The sequence below is a fragment of the Eleutherodactylus coqui genome, chromosome 4 (genome assembly GCF_035609145.1).
Source record: "Eleutherodactylus coqui strain aEleCoq1 chromosome 4, aEleCoq1.hap1, whole genome shotgun sequence".
Lineage (NCBI taxonomy): Eukaryota > Metazoa > Chordata > Amphibia > Anura > Eleutherodactylidae > Eleutherodactylus > Eleutherodactylus coqui.
This window is the reverse complement of record NC_089840.1, coordinates 138,599,865-138,619,608: the sequence shown is the minus strand read 5'-3', so window position 1 is coordinate 138,619,608 and position 19,744 is coordinate 138,599,865. Positions and strand designations below refer to the sequence as shown.

The following is a 19,744-nucleotide window of genomic DNA, read 5'->3' as shown; positions in this document are numbered from 1 at the left end:
CCCTAACGGATCAGCTGAGTGGGCACATGCTGTCAGCGCTGCAAATACACAGAGGTCGGAGCAGAAGTAGCGAAACCCTCCACTCCGACCTCTGTGTAGTGTCCTGCGCTGGTAACTGCAGGCACGACTTGCATTGATTTCAATGAGACCACAGCCTGCAGTTACAAGCACCGGCCACTACACAGAGGTTGGCGCGGAGACTTCCGCTCCAACCTCTGTGTATTTGCGGTTCTGAGAGCATGCGCCCGGTCAGCTGATTGGTCGGTGTACCGAGCTATGGATCGCTGACAATCAGTATTAGGGCTCCCACATAGATTGGTTATTATATACTTTTAAGGGAAAATATTAGGCATATCCTAACATTTATTGATCCAAACCTTCGCTCTCTCTGACCTTAGAGTCCAGTGGGTGTTCCTAACCTACTGCTGGCCATCTCTCTATGTAAACCTTATACAAGGAAGGCTGTCCATCGTTGAGTGGAACTGCCCACTGGACTCCTAAGGTCGGAAAAAGAGATTTAGATCAATAAATTATAAGTTCTGTTAAATCTTATCCCACAAACCTGTATATCAATCTGCTTATCTTCTCCTGCTGTATAACATCATGCCTGCAGATTTGGATAGTATTTTCAGCGTGACAGACTCCCCTTTAATAGCACTAGTATATATTCAGAGACACTTAACCCCATAGGGACCATGCGCTTTCTTCCACTGTGTGACCAGGTGATCATGTGACCGCTGGGTGCCCTCTGTTACAGCAGAGCTGCAGGATCCTATCAGACCTTGATCAGCTCTGCCAGTGACTATTGTCACTACAGGGGGATGTATTCCCCGTAACTAGGGCTCCTATGGATTCCCCAACCACAGTGGAAAAGTGTAAAAGAAAAAAGGAAAAAGACTAGGTGAATGTTCCCCACAGGTCTTATATGACGTCATGGGGGTCATAGATAGTAAAATAATAGTTACATAAATAAGTTTAAAAAATGACTGAATAAAATAAAAATATATACATAAAAAAGAAAATGACCCAAGGCCGACAGCAACTAAAACCTAACAGCTTGACGAAGACTGCTGGACACAGTCAAAATGTCGCTGCTATTTTTATAACTGTGAGGCAATAAAGGACACATCCTTTTGGATGTATTTTTTTATTGGCACCTAATTCTGCTGTCCTGCGCAACTTTGTTTATCACCATTCAAAACGGTCACCTTATGTGCCCTGTAATTCAAAAGTACACAAATTATACATTAAAATGTCCAAAACAAAATGAGGAACCCATACTTTATTTTAGCGAAAACATACTAGAAAAAATATAACTATAAATGTAAAAAAAAATCTTTTTTTTTTTTACCTTTTTACCCCCAATAAAACTAAAAAACTGAAAAAGTCAGTTTTTAAGAAGAAAGATGTAAAAATGTAGCCCTATATGTCACGGGAAAAAAACAGCAAAAGTAATTTTGGTAGCTTAAGGAAAAAAAGTAGGGCAATAAAACCACCACATGGGTAAAATCTTTAAAAAGTGACTGGTCCTTAAGGTACAAAAAAGCCTGGTCCTTAAGGGGTTAATAATTGAATGTAAGAAATAATGAAGGCTATGACACTTACAGTATAGATGTAATTTTCCATTGAAGATAGTAGTGCCATATGGAAGGCAGCCAGAGTGGGATTATAAGTATGAGCTAGAAAAGTCAGTGCATAGCCTAATGAAAAAGATGTGATGAGGCTCAGTTCTATCGGTACGGCGATGTGGATACTGTACAAGCCGGGGCACGTGGCCCTAAAACTAGCCCTTCTCTCTCCCAACAACAATGAATAAGCCATGTTAACCACTTCAGGACCACCATAGACTACAAACCTCCAGGCAGTCCTTATGTAACTCTGCAGGGATGTTTTAAAACACCCTTGTAGAGATTCTCACTAAAGCCCCTCCACTGTGCAGGGGGTCTGTACTTTGAGGGCCCTCACACGAGCGTATTTTGCAGCACGCGGGAGTATACATCAAGAACGCAATGACACTATCTTGGCGTGTATGCGTGGGTAATACACGCCAAGATAGTGCATGTCGCCATGTTTTTTGCGCATGCATTTCGCACGCTGTGTGTGAGAGGCACAATTAGAAGTCAGCATAACATTAATTCTGTGTATTACGTACATAAAACCCATGCATGTAATATGTGGTAGCATATGCTCAGGTGAGAGAGCCCTAAGAGTCTAATGACAGCTCAGGTCACAGGGCTTTGCCTGGAGACCAATCACAGCCAGTCACAGTCACCACATTGAGAAAGCAGTGCTGTGCCCTTCCCCTCCATCTCGGAAGTCAGGCCGATCTTTTCATAAAAAGGAAAGTGATTTCACATAAAGGAAATGATGCAGACATAACGTGGACATATTGTAAACGTACTTTGTGTGGAATCTCACTATCTGTATTAGAAGCAGAAGATGTCAAATTTTGAAAAATGCTAATTATTCCATATTTTCTCTAAAGTTTAGTTTTTTTTAAATTGAAATATGCCGGATTTAAAACATTGGGCAAGTGGTTAAAATAAAGCATGCCTAATAGAGATGAGCAAGCGTACTTACTATGGCAAATTACTCGAGCGAGTATTGCCTTTGCGAGTACCTGCCCGCACGTCTGAAAAGATTTGGGTGACGGTGGGGGGCGGGGAGCGGCGGTGTATAGCAGGGAGGAATGGGGTGGGGATGCTCACTCCCGTAACTCACCTCTCACTCCCGTCAGCACCCGAATCTTTTGAGACGAGCGGGCAGGTACTCGCAAAAGGCAATACTCACTCATCTCTAATGTCTAAACCTTCTTCCCCCCCCCCTCCCCCGAGAGACAGGAGGCACCTATTGTATATACTTCAGATCACTGACTGATCCCACTGAAATCAGAGGGTTTGGCCAAGTTTTACCTGTTTATGCCCACAGGCGAGGTGTCATTGCGAGATCCGTGGCGATAAATCGCAGGCGGAGCTCACATGACACACTTTCCATAGGATAACTATGGAATGTGCAGCCTACTGCACACGAGCGAAAAATTATAGCGATTTTCCGCTCGCGTGATTAAAATCGTGGCACTCTGCGATTCTCCTCCGTGAGCCTATCATTAATAAAGGGCTCATTGCGGAGACCCTTTTAGTGCTCCCCCCTCCTCCTCCTCTGTGGCGAAATATCGCTAGTGATATTCCATTGCGACCATGGACAGGTGGCCTAAGTAGTGCAGTGTATTATGTAAATGATCATACAACTACATGGACTTCTGGGTCAGCAAACTAGAACATACTAGGAACAAACAGGAACTAACCCAGTTTGCCACAGGTATACTATCTTGTTCATCTTCCAATGTAGCAGCATGTTTCAACCCTAGTCAAACAAGATTCTCCGCCAAAAGTCTGAAAAACTTAGGTTTATGAAAATGGATCGGTGAGAATTTTATATCCCCTCTGCTTGATGCCACTGACTAGATCTGCCATTGCTGCTGTTGACTCGCTATTTCTACCACCAACCCTGATGTTGACCCGCTACTACCACCGATGCACCATAGCTGCAGATGCCCAACCAATACTGCCAGGCCTACACTACCACTGATCTGCTGTCCTGTCCACCGTTGTTTAATACTACACTGCTGCTGATGCAGCTACTTTTACCACTGCACCTGCTATTACCAGGCCTATACAACCACAGATTTTCTTTGTAAAAAAAAAAGCCATTTCTTCTTCATTTTGCAGGACGCCAATCTTGTTGCTACTCCCCAAAATGTGATGAAAGTAGTTTCATATCTTGTAAAAAGCCGTTGCTTCATCCTAATTTTTCAGGTGCAAAATATGCAAAAGACATTGCTTTTTCTGTTACCACCATGTATGTATAGATTTTTTTTATTTTAAAAAGCCCAGATAATTCCACTAGCGCAGTATGTTTGTAAACCAGCTGTTACGGTAGTTACTGTTGGGTACCTGCCATTTTCCCATAGCCATACATATTACTTTGACATTAACTTTATTTTAAAGACCGCTCATAAGTACTTAGATTCACTCGAAGGTGGCCTAAGAGCGCTATATAAGGCTTTTATGGCTCTTAGACAGTGTTCTACACCAGTTTTAGGTGTATTGGTAAAGATTGGGTTTAGTTTGAACTAATTTGGACCCCAAAAAATTTTTGACCAAATTGGGTTAACCCCTTAAGGACATGGCCTATTTTGGCGTTGAGGACCAAGTGATTTTTGGTAGATTTTCAGCTCCATTTTTCAAAAGCCATAACTTTTTTATTGTTCCGTCGATGTAGACGTCTAAGGGCTTGTTTTTTGCGTGGCGAACTGTAGTTTTTATTGGTGCCATTTTTGGGTACATTGACTATATTGTAAAACTTTTATTATTTTTTTTATGATCGTAAGGAGAGAAAACGAATCAATTCTGCCATAGATTTTTTTTAAAGCGTTAATTATGCAGCATAAATGACACTACATTTTTTCTGCGGGCCAGTACGGTTACAACAATACCAAAATTCTTATATTTTTTTTAGGTTTTTCCACTTTTCTGCAATAAAAACCCTTTTTTTGCAAATCTTTTTTTTTTCTAAATTGCTGCATTCAAAGTCCTGTAACTTTTTAATTTTTCCATGGATAAAGCTCTGAGGGCTTATTTTTTACGAGACGAGCTGTAGTTTTTATTGGCACTATTTTGGGGTGCATACATTTTTTTAGCACTTTTATTGCGTTTTTTTGGGAGGCAAAATGCTAAAAATGAGCATTTTGCCTCAGTTTTTTAGCGTTTTTTTACGCTTTTTTCCGTGCAGGATAAAGAGCCTGTTTGATTTATTGTACGAATCTATACGGACACAACGATACCAAATATGTGCGATTTTTTTTTATTTTTTATGCTAATATGAGAAAAAACTATGACTTATTGCTTACACAGCAATCACAGGCTCTGGCAATACAGGACGCCGGTAACTGGCGTCCTGTTGCCACAGCAACCAGCCTGGGGCTCTGCGATAACATCGCGAGAGCCGGCTGAAGTCACAGAGGGAGCGCGCTCCCTCTGTGAACCCTTTCCCTGCTGTGATCTACTGAGACAGCCGACTCCTGCTGCCAGATAGCGCGAGATCTGTCATGATCTTGCGTTATCACTATGATGTAAGGGTACGTCATTTTGCGGGAAGTATCCCGCTCCCATGACGTACCCTTACGTCATGGGGAGAGAAGGAGTTAAACACCTGAACCAAACTTTCTCAAAACTTTCATCATCACTATGTATAATCATATAGACCCGCTGACGACGACTGTGTTCATGTCTGGAAACCTCAAGGTGAGCACCTCAATCCTGCATTTGCTGTGAAGCGGCACACTGCCCCCATTGCTGGTGTGATGGTCTGGGGGGGGGGGGGGGGGGTCGTCACATCTGACAGTCTGTCCCCCCTAGTAGTGGTACGAGGGACAATGACAGCTCAGCAATATGTTCAGGACATCCTGCAGCCACATGTCTTCCTCTCATGGCGGCTTCCAAGAGGCAGCAGGATAATGCTCAGCCGCACACACAAGGGAAGGGGGGGGGGGGGGGGGGTCACAGAAGCCCCCACAACATTGTCACACTTCTGTGGCTGCCCGGTCACCAGATTTATCGCCATTAGAACATGTATTGGATCATTTGGGAAGCCATCTTCAACAGCCTACAAAATTACACAAACTAGAAGCTCAGTTACAGCAAATGTGTAGCGATATGCTTCAGGATCCCATACAGGACCTGTAAGTCTCAATGCTCTCCCATATAACATCCTGTATCCAAGCTATAGGTGGTACAACAAGGTACTAGAGCCTCCATGCCCACCTGTATCACATCTTGTATCCAAGCTATAGGTGGTACAACAGGGTACTAGAGCCTCTATGTCCACCTGTATCACATCTTGTATCCAAGCTAGAGGCAGTACAGCGGGGTACTAGAGCCTCCAGGCACACCTGTATCACATCTTGTATCCAAACTGGAGGCAGTACAACAGGGTACTAGAGCCTCCATGCCCATTTGTATCACATCTTGTATGCAAGCTAGAGGTGGCACAACAGGGTACTAGAGCCTCTATGCCCACCTGTATCTCATCTTGTATCTTGGAAGGGTAGGACAAAAATAACAAAATGAGAATACAACTAAGCCGTTATTATCTCAGACACAACTCAGCGGTCCTGACAGAACACACTGACCTACCACCACCACAGAGATCTGGTGGGCTGAAGGACCTGCGGTGATGTCACTGCTGTGGGAGGAGCCATTGTGCAGTTTGGTAGAAAGTACTGTACACTGGATAAACCAACAGCAGCTACTACCAGGACCTGTGATGACATCCCCGTCATGTGATCACCTGTGTGGGTGGAGTCAGGAATCACATGCACTGGTCGATATGGTCCAGATCCATGTGGCTGTTGCATTGATTATTTAAATCCCTGTCCATATTTGGGAGAGAGGTGTGCTGTTTGTGACTTCAGCTTACTGTATCCAGGAGTCTGGTGATGTGTGGAATAGCAGAGCTGTGTGTGATGTGTGTGAATCAGGATGTAGCAGAGCTGTGTGTGTAATGTGTTGGATGAGCATGCTTGTACTAGAGCTGTGTGTGTAATGTGTGGGAATCAAGATGGATGTAGTAGAGTTGTGTATGTGATGTGTGGGAATCATAATGAATATACAATGTAGCAGAGCTGTGTGCGTAATGTGTGAGAATGAAGATGAATGTACTACAGCTGTGTATGGTATGTAGTAGAGCTTTGTGTGTAATGTGTTGTGTGTGTAATGTTTGGGGTCAGAATGGATGTAGTAGAGCTGTGTGTGTAATGTGTGGGGTCAGGATGGATGTAGTAGAGCTGCATGTGTGATGTGTAGGCATCATAATGTATGTACCATAGCTGTGTGGGGCATTGTGCCAGCAGAAACACTGGTACGATAATTTCCTAATAATTACTAGTCCATTTATACCCAGGACTCTGACTGTAACAAGGGGGCGCCCTCTACGTCTAGAGGAAAGATGGTTTCTGCACTGACATAGAAGGTGGTTCTTTACTGTAAGAGCAGTGAGACTATTGAACTCTCTGCCTGAGGACGTGGTGAAACAGTATAAGACTGGCCTGGACGCCTTTTTTGAGCGATACAATATTACATGTTATAGTCACTGATTACTTCAGAAGGGTTGGTGATTCAGAGATTATTCTGATTTTTTTTTTTTAAATGAGGAAAATTGGCTTCGACCTCATGGTTTTTTTTTTCTTCTTCCTCTGGATCAACATTGGGCGGTAATAGGCTGAATTGAATGGATGTGCATCTTTTTTCTGCCTTACATGCTATGTTACTTTGTTACTATGTATGTTAACGTAAGTCAACTAAGTATCTAGTAAACTATGTCTAGTGGAAGTGATGCAAGTGACTCCACACATCATTACGTATAGGAAACCAATAACCAGCACATTTAATGTGCCTCGCTGTGAATTATGGCCATCAGGTAAAGACGTAGATGCCTTTCCTCCATGCCTACAGGCAGCAGATATTACACATTTTAAAGCATCAGCTAATTCTGCTTAGTGATTGTAATGAATGGTGTATCACAGACAGGAGTGTCGCTGTCAGGGCTCATTACTAATCCCATCGTACGTTACGTTGTTACGTAGGCCTTGTACCAGTAACTTCCTTCTGTGGAAATGACCTGCTCCACACCACTGGCCCTACAGGAATCAGGGGCCACTTTAACCTTTTCCTTAGAGACACTTCAGGCTTCTTGATGAGCATACACAAGACACACAACAGCCACAAATAGCAACATACGGCGGCCGTGTCACATGCGTCACACTGATAGCGGTGCGCTGACGTATCATTACCTTCGCAGCCTTCCTGGACAGGTTCTCTCTGGCAGTAAAGAAGTAGTCTTCGATGTCCTCCTCCAGGCTGCAGTAGCCACTGCTCATACTTCCGCTGACTGTCATAGGCACCACAATGATGGGTCTACAGGGTGTCAGCACACCATATCTCCTTGCTGTGTTTGGAATCAGAGCCTTTACCCCCTGGCACACAGTAGGGCGGTAAGGCTAGCACAGGTGTCGCAGTGCTGCTGCCATTCCTGAGGTACCTGCACGGCTGACACTATCTGCAGCTCTGCCGTCGCAGCCTCTCCTTCCTCGGCCTCCTCCCTCCTCCCCTCTTGCAGTGTATATTTCTGTTTAACCACTTCCCTTATGTCCCTTTTCTATGCTGCGATTTCTAGGTGCTGTAACAGGAGATATTCGAAGGCCTCTCTTCGCCTCGTTACCAGAAGTCTACAGTCCTCTTCAGTGGGGTTTCTCTCTTCTGGGGGTTTTCTCATGAGTCCGGCTTCTGTTCTTCAGTTTACTCAGAAATTCCCTGAAATTTTTAGAGGGGATTTTATGTATACATAATTAATTTTACCGCAGATTAATTCTTCAATGCTTCATGCAATGCTGCACAAGGCGGGCGTGGACTGGCCCACAGAGAAGCAGGTGGAACCCTTCAGTGGACCCCCAGTCAGGATGGGCCCCCAGCTTTGCACCCCCTGCACAGCTTAGTACACTCACCACACTACATACAGATGGGCCGCAAGCAGCATCTCACGCAGCCTATTTAACCCCTTAGTGACGGCCATTACGCCTTTTTACTAACCTCACTTATGGGGTTTTAATTTGTACATTCATCTTATTAGGGCGGTGGCTTGGCACTCCAGTCTGAAACTGCCACAAACTTTTAAGATTCTGTAAAGAGAAGTTAATGTGCAAAATAAAACAAATGTAGAATTCGGTATATACTGCGTTCATGTGAGTAATAACGAAATCTGTTTGTATATATTTTAAAATGACATTTGGATATTAAAGGGGTTGTCTGAGTTTTTTTTTTAAATCAATCTTCCCCATATGCAGACAGCTAATATTGGCTCCCAGCATTCTTCACCAATGCTGCCGCTGTTCCCTGTGGCGTACTGTTTTCAGGCTACAGTTAAGCTTGTGCAGGGGACGTCATGGGGTGCTGCAGCCACAGGATCCAGCACTTGATTGTTGAGCTCTGTAGTTGGCTGCAGTAGCCTGTGAGGTCCTATACACAGGCTGCTGAAGCCTGTAAACAATATGTCACAGGGGAAACCCAGAGCTGTCAGCAGGGGACATGCAGGGAGCCGAGAGAAGTGATTACTAGCTGTCCTATTATGATTAAGATGAGAACAATAGAATATCTGTATGCATGTAGGCACGAAGACACTTTTTATAAAGCGTATATAAGATGGGCTTGAGAGTACATTGGCAAAAGCTAACCTACAGACCTGACGAGGTGCCTGGGACCCGTACCCTGATGTAGACGTGACTCCAGCCTCAACGGAAATCAAGGGCTTTTGTTTTACTAAGTTTATATTCATTGTACGACTCCTACAATACCAAGCTGTGATTGCGTGAATGTAACAGCGTCTTAGACAAATTTTCTATCGATATCCTGACTTGGTAAAACTGATGTGAAACTGCACCTGAGTGTATTTTGTGAACCTGCATGGCTCTTAAGTGTAAATCCCATTTTATAAATCTTGATATATGTCATAGGATATATCAGATGTGTTAAAGCGTACCCACACTTTCGTATGCCTCTTCAGAATAAGCTGTTATGTGTATATACATGAGCAATGACTCTATTTCTGGCCGTTATATGACTTGTATCCTGCATTTATCACCAGATTTAGTTTCTGCAGGCTGTATATCCAATTTTCGGTTAACTGCTGCAGCATCTGTGTGAATTTCTAATCCTACCCTCGCTGCGGAATAAGTTGGCACTATACAAATAAAGATTATTATTATTATTCTCCCCCTCCCTCTCTATCCATAGACTTCATTGTGGAGAATCAGCCATCACCCTCCTCTACTTTCTCCAATCTGTCTTGCTATCTCTGTTACTAGAGACGGACTTTGCTTGACAACAGGCATTGGACAGCAAATTAGAAGGAAAGAAAACCCCTGTTAGCAAGCACTTCAGATTAGTTGTTAGGTAAATAAAGTGTTTTGTACTTTTGATAGTTATCACATTGGTTATCATATAAGCACAACTTAGTGACCATTTAAGAACTGCATTTATTTGCATTATAGATGTAAATTCACTGTATGTTAGGCTGAGCTTTAGGCTTTGTGCTACTATGATTTTCAAGCAGGGTCTTAACCTTTAACAAAACATCTGTGGGTGAGAATGTGTTATCGCCCGTATTGCTAGTAGCCTCTCCGGATGTACGACGTAGTAACATTGCTTCTGGGTTTTTGCAAGAGGAAGTTGAGAAAGGTGCAGAAAGTTTACTTCTCATATGAGAACAAGGTTTCTGTGTATTATCTTCACTGTTTATGTAGGGCAGCACAAAGCCTATACAAACCGATTGCAGTGCAAATGTAATAATAATACCAGTTCCATCCATACAGATTACCGTATATACCCGAGTATTAGCCGACCCGAATATAAGCCGAGACAATAAGTTTTACCAGAAAAAACTGGGAAAACGTATTCACTCGAGTATAAGCCGAGCTATACTCGAGTATAAACTAGGTTAAAAAAACAAACCTCCATACTCACCTCCCAGTCTGTGCAACAAGCTGCTTGAATTCTCCCCGCTGTCATCCCCCGCGCTTCTCTCTGCTCGGCTCTGTCAGCGCTGTGTAAGTAAGCACTGTGATTGGATTCAGTGCCAGCCAATCACAGCCGACACTTGATCCAATCACAGCGCTTACTGACACAGCGCTGACGGCAGGGGATTTGAAAGCTGAGCAGGGAGATGACAGCGGGGAGAATTCTAAAGCAGCTTGATTGGCTGTGAATGATCGAGTGCCGGCTGTGATTGGCTGGCGCTCGATCCAATCACAGCTCTTACTTACACAGCACTGACAGTGGGGGATGACCGAGCCGAGCAGAGATGACGGCGGGGGATGACAGCGAAGAGAATTCAAACAGCCTGCCCACCAACGCCGGAGACAAAGATGCCGGCAGGGAGGTGAGTATGGAGGGGTTTTTTTTAAGCCTTCACTGACTCAAGTATAAACGAGGGGGGCTTTTCAGCACAAAAAAATGTGCTGAAAAACTAGGCTTATACTCGAGTATATACAGTAAGTTAGAAATCAATGAATGAATTAGAGGAAAAGCTGAATATTCATATTTCATGGCTAATTTAAGGGGATTGTGCCAAAAGCACAACCCCTGTACATATGAGCTAATAGAGCATATGTACATAATTGAGGGTATCAGCCACTTGGGACACCCCCTTAATGACCTAGAATGGAAAGCTACTCAGTAAATGTGCCTATTCTTCTGGCTGACCTTCTGTCATTCTGTTAACAGCCATCCTGTAATACTACATTTCCACTGCGGGGGTCACTGTAGCAAAAATGTGCAGATAGCTGTGGCTTTCCCCAGCAAAATCAATGGATTGCTAGGGATTCTGAGAGTGGAACCCGGAGCGAGCAGACGTTCACCCCAGGCCCTGCATTGTGGGAAGGGTTGTGCATCTTGGCACAACTCTTTTAATTTTCTAGTAAAGTAAAAACAAAAGGTTCTGATTGTTGTTGGAAATACCTTCCATTCTATTACAGCTTACAGAGGATTGTCGAACTCAATGTAACTTGGGAGGCATTTCTCATAGAGGTAGACCATACCATTGCTACGCCACAAAAAGGGATGAGTGTTGCCAAACGTCACCTTAACCAAGAACTAGTTTCCGGGCCGGTTCTATTAATGCCGAAAAAAGTCAAACACTATGAGGGCTGTGTGATTCTATATCGACTCTACAGCTGAGCTTATCTTGGTTAGGAGGTCATCGCCTGAAAGCTCTATGTACACGAAGAGAACATTGGCAGGCAATGACCAAGAAGATACAGAACTACACCAATCAGTGCCTGGTTGGGTTGTCACTGTCACAGCTAGGGGTAGCCACTCATCACAAGTCTCTGTATTCAGGGCTTTTTTCATTGAAATTATAGTTATGAAAACATGAGTCAGAACACTTGTAGGTTTCCATGAAGTGCGCTGCCATTTAGTTATACAATCTCTGGGTTAAAAGCCAAAGAGGTTCTAGAAATATCAAGGGGTCCCTACAACGGTAAAACAGTTGTTACACCAAGGTAACTTGTGTGTATATGATAGCCAATTTATTGTGAAGTCCATTTCTAATAAGAAGATAACAAGATTGATTACAGGAAGTGGAGGAGAGCAATGCCTCATGCTGTTCATAGAAGTCCATGGGTGGAGGGAGGAGAGAGAAAGACTCACAGGGATTCCACAACTGCTAACTGATGTCTTGTTCCCCTATTCCACACGTTTCAACATCCTGAAGTCCTTGTTTTCTATTTTTTCTTTTTCATGGCATGAATGACTTTATCTGTCATTACAGTCATATTAGGGAAAAACGTTTTACTGTAGCAAATTCCATATGTATTGGTGAAGAATGGCGCTGCACCAGCCAGCATACGTACTATGCTTACATGATAGTGTGGCTCACCAACCATGTATTGAGAACCGGACATCTGTGAAAGGGATAAGGAAGTGTATGGGCGTGTATTATAAAGGCTAGTGGAGAATAGTGGAGGGACAACAGAGGCCATTAGATAAATAATTGTCATTATCATGCTGAACACCCGGGGAGGTGAATTCTGAAACTCCAGCTATGGGCACTTAGAGAGCTTGTTGCACTATTGCATAACATGATGGTGTATGAATAATGACCATTCTCCTATGTTTGACTGGCAAGTCACAGAAAACAGGATATTTGTTATTTTGATTTGTGATCATACAGGGTTGTTACAAATCTTCCCGGTGGGAACCCCCCATAACTCTGTTTAATGGCACTCAGATAAATAAATTTGATATAATTGGAAACAGAAACTCAAAAGGTTTTGCTGCACAACATTAAAAATGTTTTCCCCATCAGAGGTGATCAATGTGACCACCTTTGTCACTGGACACACACAGAGCCTGTAGTCAAGTTCCTGCCATGCATATTGTAGCGGATCACGACTGGCTGATGCAATGGCTTCTGGGATGCCACAGATCATGGCGGATGGTAAGGAGGTCATGTAGACTCTAACACTCGACAGAGTAAAACATGACAAGGTGTAAGGTTCGGAGAACGGAAAGGCCAAGGAAGAAGTTCACCATTGTCTCCACCTGCACGGACAATCCATCTGTTTGGTAGTCACCTATTGAACTCATTTGTAACTTCATTGTGATGATGGAGCATCCCGTTGAGAGATTAAACCTGGGATTTCATGTTCCGGCTGTGGCAGAAGCCATAACTGTAGCGTCCAGGTACGAAACCCCCGGGATAGTTTCCTCATATGAGAAGGGGCCAGACGCTATCCTACAAGTTATAGAGCAAAACACATTCACCTCGGTGGAGTCGCCCGTTCGCTCCACATAGACCAATGGGTTTCCCCCTCCCCCACGTTACGTTCGTTGCCTGAAAGATGTAAGGCGGCGTCATCACTAAAGACTATATGACACATCGCTGTACATTACAGTCTGCATACTCTTGCAGAAAGATGCTCATTGTCATCCAGTTTCAGGGCCGGTAATAATTGCAATTGGTAGGGCTAACATTGCAAACATCTGCCCACAATCTCCCACACAGTCGGCGGCGGGACGACCAATTCTCTGCTCGCTCTGACGGTGGTTTTCTGAAAACTTCGTGTGAACATTGCACAGATGCGCTGTTTCCACGTTTTTTACCTCAGCAGCTTGAGAAATGAAAGCTGTGCTGCGATTGGTTGGGTAACAAAGATGTCTTATAGTAGGCGGTTTTGCTAAATGAAACCTTTTGAGTTTCTGTTTCCATTAATATCAAATATCTGTATCTGCGTGTCATCAAACAGGAGTTATGGGGGTCTGGTATCAGGAAGATGATCTGTAATAAGCTGGTATTAGGTAGCTGCTGTTTGTTCTCTGATATATTAGTAGAAGCGTCTCTGGTGGTGGAGTACTAATACTACTAATGGCTACAAACTGAGGTTTCCTGTCACCTGGCCAGGAAGTTGTGCTACTAAACACAGAGGACACTGCTACCAGTTTTCAAAACCGATGGGACATTTTTTCCTTTTTGTTAAAAGGGTCCCCAATGATAAGTTGATCACAGATCAGCTGTGATCTTTGATTGAATCTTACAGTCATTAAGCAATATTCCATTTCTGTACTGCGCCACCACAAGGCAAATGGTACATTACACAGTGCAAACTAAAATCAGTAAGCTGTCTGTGCAATGTTTGGATGTTCCTCATCCTCTGGAGCAGGAGGGGCTCTTTGTGGTTGCTCTCTGCTCCAGGAAATAGATAAGTTTCCTAAATGAGAGGCTCACTGATTTTGTACCATGAATGAGTACTGTATTACATTTCTTTTCTATTATGTTTTAGGGATCCACTTGTGACTGCTACATACTTATTATGGTGCCCCCTGGTGTTTTAGTTCCCTTTCAGAACATCCACCTAATGTGTCGTGCACCAGTAGATGTAACTTCCAGGGAAATGTAATATTTAAGCTTGGCACAATCCGTTTAATTCAGAACCCCCTAATAGGGCACACAGAAGTGGACTATCTCCAACAGGAGCCTCTCTGAAGTCAAGCTCTATCTCTAAGTATTGGATTAAGGTGCAGACATACACTGCAATAACTTTATACCGTGTGTTATAGGAAACTAAACTATACTTTTCTGTATCATTTGACCTGTTAGTAATGATAAGACGTAAACAGGAACAGATAACCGGAATAGTCGTCATAATTGCTTGCCTGTCACTTAAAGTGTCACCACCCGTAGACCTCTGCACCGAGCAAGGAAGTATTTATTTCCCCATCCCTTTACCAACTTATTACACGCTCTCTGCAGAACTTCTTTTCCAAACATGCAGGTGTGTTGCACACCCTCTCCCATCTTCACCTGCTATCCCTCCCTGCTTCTCCTCACTACAGGTGATATATCTCCCAATCCTAATTTCCATTATCATATCTTCCATTATCAATCTTCACAATCATCTTGGGCAACTTTAACGTCCCCATTGACGCATGCCATTTAGCTGCTTCCAAACTCCGATAACTGATGTCCTCCTTTAGCCACTCAAAATTCTCCACTGCACCGACTCACAAAGACAGATACACACTGGACTTCATCTTCACCCACCTCTGCTCCCTATCTAATCTCTCAAACTCACCTCACCCTATTTGACCACAACTTACTTACCTTCACCTCCCGTTTCTCCTCAACTTGCACACCTTTGTAGGAACCGCAAACATCTTGATTGTCTCACACACTCTGATTCCCTCCTACCACTATCTACCATATCATACTACAAGACACAGATGGAGCCACTGCCTTCTATGTCACAATTACTTCAGCCCGCGACTCCGCTGTGGCTCTCACACACAAAAGGACCCTGGCACACTGACCTGAGGAAAAAAACTGAGTTACAGGCCATTGAAGAAAACCCACCTGAAGGAAAACTTCACAACATACAAACAGGTTGGTCTCAGCTGCACTCACTTCTATCAAACAGCACTACTTCTTTATTTACACATCCTCCCTTCCCACAACCCCTGGCAACTATTTAACATTTTAACTCCCTTCTTCATCCCTCAATGTCCCCTCCTACATATCTAATATCTGCTAAAGACTTTACCACACACTTCAAACACAAAATTAACAATATCAGGAGAGCTTCATCCTACAGTCCCCGCAACCCCTCTGCCCAGCTACTCTGGCCTTTCTCCTTTAACCTGCTTCCCCACCACTACCAAGGACAAGCTCTCTACCCTTCTTTCTAAATCGCAACTCACCACCTGTTCACTTGACCCAATCTCATATCACCTCATAACCAACTTTACCACCATGTTCATCCTGGCCTTAGCCCTCCTTTTCAACCTCTCACTGACTACAGGTATCTATCTTTCATCCTTTAAACTATTGCAGCGTCCCATAGGGTGACCTTGGACACAGGGCATACATTAAGGAGCTGGGAGGGTAAGATTCTGGCTTGTCACGGCAGCCCTTACCAAGCTCCCTTCCGGAGGGACACATGTAGCCTTGGCCAGGGCAGCGCTGGGCCTCTTCCAGACACCCCTAGGAGAGGGATGCCCAGTAGGCTTGCAGACAGAGATAGGGGTTGTCACGGGTGATGCCACCATTCCGTTACCCACCTGAATGACCCTCGGCGATAAATAAAGAGAGACGCAGACAGAAGTAATGTACCTCAGGTCCCTGGGAATGGTCAGGGCCTGGAAAAACTTTACTAAAACAAGTCCTGGACGTAAAGTACAATTTATACAAGATTTGGCAGTGCAGGTAAAGAAACAGACTTGAGAGTACCTCCACCTGGCGTTCAAAAGAAGCACCGAAGCCTCCTGGGTAGTATGGGCCCAGGCTAAGCATGTGGAAGTCGCTTAGCCTCCTCCATGTCCCACACACAGACTGACTTGCTGACTTGCTCCTCTCAGGCTCAAGGGAGGAACACATGTGGCTGCAGGATGTCCTGAACATATCCCTGAGCTGTCATTGTCTCTCATACCACTACTAGGGGTGACCGACTGTCGTATGCGATGGCCCCCCAGACCATCACACCAGCAGGGTGCAGTATGCCGCTCTACAGCAAAGGTAGGATTGAGGTGCTCACCCCGAGGTCTCCAGATGGGAACACAGCCATCATCAGTGCCCAAACTAAACTTAGATTCGTTACTGAAGAAAACTGAGTTTCACTCTGTCGCAGTCCAGTTTCACCGCTTACAAACAGAGGCAATGGTGGGAGCTATAGGCTGTACATGTAATGGGGGCTGTGAGACCAAATATCCTTCAGCCAAGCCCCTGGAAATTGTTCAGACAGACACAAGGGTGTAATGATGGTGCCACCTGTCTCTGGATGGTGGACAACATAACAGTTGGAGCTCATCGTGCTTGTTGGACAATCAAACAATGCTCTGTGCTCTGTCAGGGGCATCCTGAGCCCGGTCACCTTGTGTGACCTCACACATCCACTGGTCCCAACACCTCCTAACAGTCTGGTCAGAACGGCCGGTGGGGGACAATTCATCGATACGACCATCCAGCTTCTCGCATCCCAATAATGCGCCCTTCTCAGACTCTGGTAACGGGGTGAAATCTCTTCTCTGCGTCGTAGAGGCGTTTAGTGGTCAACAAGCTCTACACAAGCAGAAGAAGAGGCCACTACATACAAGAAGCCTCCGAGAACCTTTTATAGGCCATGGGGGGAACCACTTTGAGAGCCTCAGGTGACAAGACCGTTCATCTAATCACACCACAACTCTCATCATTTACATATCTGCCTGAGATGGAACTGCATGCTGAGATTAGCAGCAAACAACAACTCTCTCTAGGGGCGTGATTATTTTTTTGGAGAAAGTGTATGTAAACCTTTTTTTTCACTTGTTTAGCTCTAGGATTACCAAGGTTTTAAAATAAAGAATGATAATAGTAATACTTTTACAGCTTTCACCCTCAATCAAACCTTGCATTCCTTACATAATATAGGCTCGTACGGCTACTGTCTGACTATTTTTACAAGTTACGAGTGTTGATTACAGGGTCTCGGGGAGGATGCATTCAGGCCAGGACAAGCCGGGTGAGTTATCATGATGGATGAGAGGAGTTCACAGACTGAATGCTTAGTATTGGGGTCATTAATAATGTGTGGAATATTCTGTCAGGTGAAGATAACATGCAGCTGCCTTCATTTACTGCTCAGGAGACTCTAAAGTGTATTTCTTGGAGTCCACATTTTAATAAATTATGTAATATATTTCTCTCCATTTCTCTAATCAAACATATAGTTAGTCCCATATAAATGCTAATTATGTTTTTCTTCAAACTCACCCCCATCTGTCTTTATTACTAGCTGGAATGTCATAAGCAACACTATGTGATTTGTTTGCCTTATTACAGAATCCCAATGACCAAGAAGCCTTCTCAGCCTATTAACTTGAAATTGAAAATGGGCATTAAAAACAGCCCAGGTTGGGACGGACCCTCTTGGTTTGTTATAACTGACAGAAAATATACAGTATACAGTGCAGTGTAAGTAATGTATGAGAAGAAATATGTAGTCTATTTTACTGTCTTATTTCTGCATTTGATGTCAGATACCTACAGTGATTACTGTATTTTTCGGACTATAAGCCCTGGGTGCATTACAAACAAACAAACAAAAAAAATACATCACCTGACAGGCGCCGTCCGCTCTGCCGCACGTCTCCTCCCGAAGCTTCAAAACACTTGTTTGTAGTCTTCAGCCAGCGCTTCCTGGTGAGGGGGTTCAAAAATCCCACCTCCAGGAATCACTAGCTCTGATTGGCTCTCGAGTGGCTTAGCCAATGGGTGAGCTTTTATAACTAGGGAAATGCTAGGAGTTATATTTCTCTTCTGTTATACCATCTGACTTATCCTTATTATACCATGGATGTGCTGGGAGTTATAGTTCTTTCCTACTCCCTCCCTGTAATGTCTTCAAATATCACATAGCAGCACGGGTATGCTGGGACTTGTAGTTTCCCCTTTTATATTCTCCACCTGTAATTACCCGTGTTAATCCATACTGTCCAGGACATGCTGAAATTTGTTGTTCTTTCCTCTTATACAGGGGAGCAACTAGGATTTTCTTGCTCTAGATTACCAAAACTATACCCCTTTAAGCCCCCACTGTGATACATCATCACCATAGTTGTGCCCATTAACTCTTTATCTGCTCTAGACCACCAGAGTTCTGCCTATTAAGTTCTGCCTATTATCTGTTACCATGCGGTGGTTGCCGGTCCTCCCGACGCGGTGGTGTGCGGGGTCCCGTGGTCGGGGCGCATCCCCCTGGCTTGTTGTCTAGCTGCCGGGGAAGCGGTGCCCAGCCGGCGTGGGCGGCGTGGTGCTGGTGACGAGCGGCGCTGTGCATGAGCTCCCTTTTTTATGTTCTGTTGGGAGTTGGCTGTCTCCCTCTCTCCGCCCCTGGGTGGAGGCTTTTGTTTAAAGGTCGGGCAGAGGCTTGCAATCACTGCCAGTTATTGGTTTCCCTCAGTGTGCTAGCTAGTATGCCTTTGTTGGTCCCCTGCCTCTGTCATCTTGTCTGCATTCTTTGCTATTATGCGCCAGGTTTTTCCATCTGCCTCAGTTCTGCTTAGTTTTGTTCGTGTTGGTTATTTACATCTGCCTTTTCTGTCGGTGTTCTACCCTTTCCATACAGGTACGCCAGCGTCCCTTTTCAGTCCCTAGTGACCAAAACTTCGGTCCTAAGTTGTTGGTGCCTTGTCAGATTGCCTTCCGGAATTTTACTCGGTTCGGTCAAGCTTCTATCGATTCAGGTGGTGCCACCAATTTGATTCGTTTAAGTTTTGTCAGATCTCTGATGACTGAATTCTTGGCGTTAAAGAAGCTACCTTCTGCGATAGAATTTTCAAAGATTTTTGTAAAAGAAATCATTCGCCTACATGGGGTTCCCGAGAGCATTGTATCTGATCGTGGTGTTCAGTTTGTTGCGCAATTTTGGCGAGCCTTCTGTAGAAACCTGGGAACGTCGCTTTCCTTCTCGCCAGCATTCCACTCGCAAACTAATGGTCAGACTGAGCGGAAGAACCAGGATTTAGTGCAATATTTACGGTTGTTTGCTAGCGAAAAGGCTCATCAGTGGGCAGAATTCCTGCCGTTGGCAGAGTTTGCACTAAACAACCGTACTTGTTCTTCCACTGGGGTATCTCTATTCCTTTGCGTATATGGTCAGCAT

The 19,744-nt window shown here is 44.2% G+C and overlaps 1 protein-coding gene across 2 annotated transcripts in view; it reads right to left on the bottom strand.

The window, feature by feature from the left end:
• RASSF5 (Ras association domain family member 5) overlaps positions 1 to 19,744 on the bottom strand; it is a 64,379-nt gene that overhangs the window by 27,253 nt on the left and 17,382 nt on the right. The window contains exon 1 of one of the 2 annotated variants that reach the window (XM_066600197.1): positions 7,850 to 8,139. The exons of the other annotated variant lie outside the window; for it this stretch is intronic. Coding sequence (XP_066456294.1) covers positions 7,850 to 7,954 — 105 coding nt within the window. The 5' untranslated portion in view covers positions 7,955 to 8,139. Of the gene's footprint in view, positions 1 to 7,849; positions 8,140 to 19,744 lie in introns of those variants that run through there. 2 annotated transcript variants of the gene reach the window in all.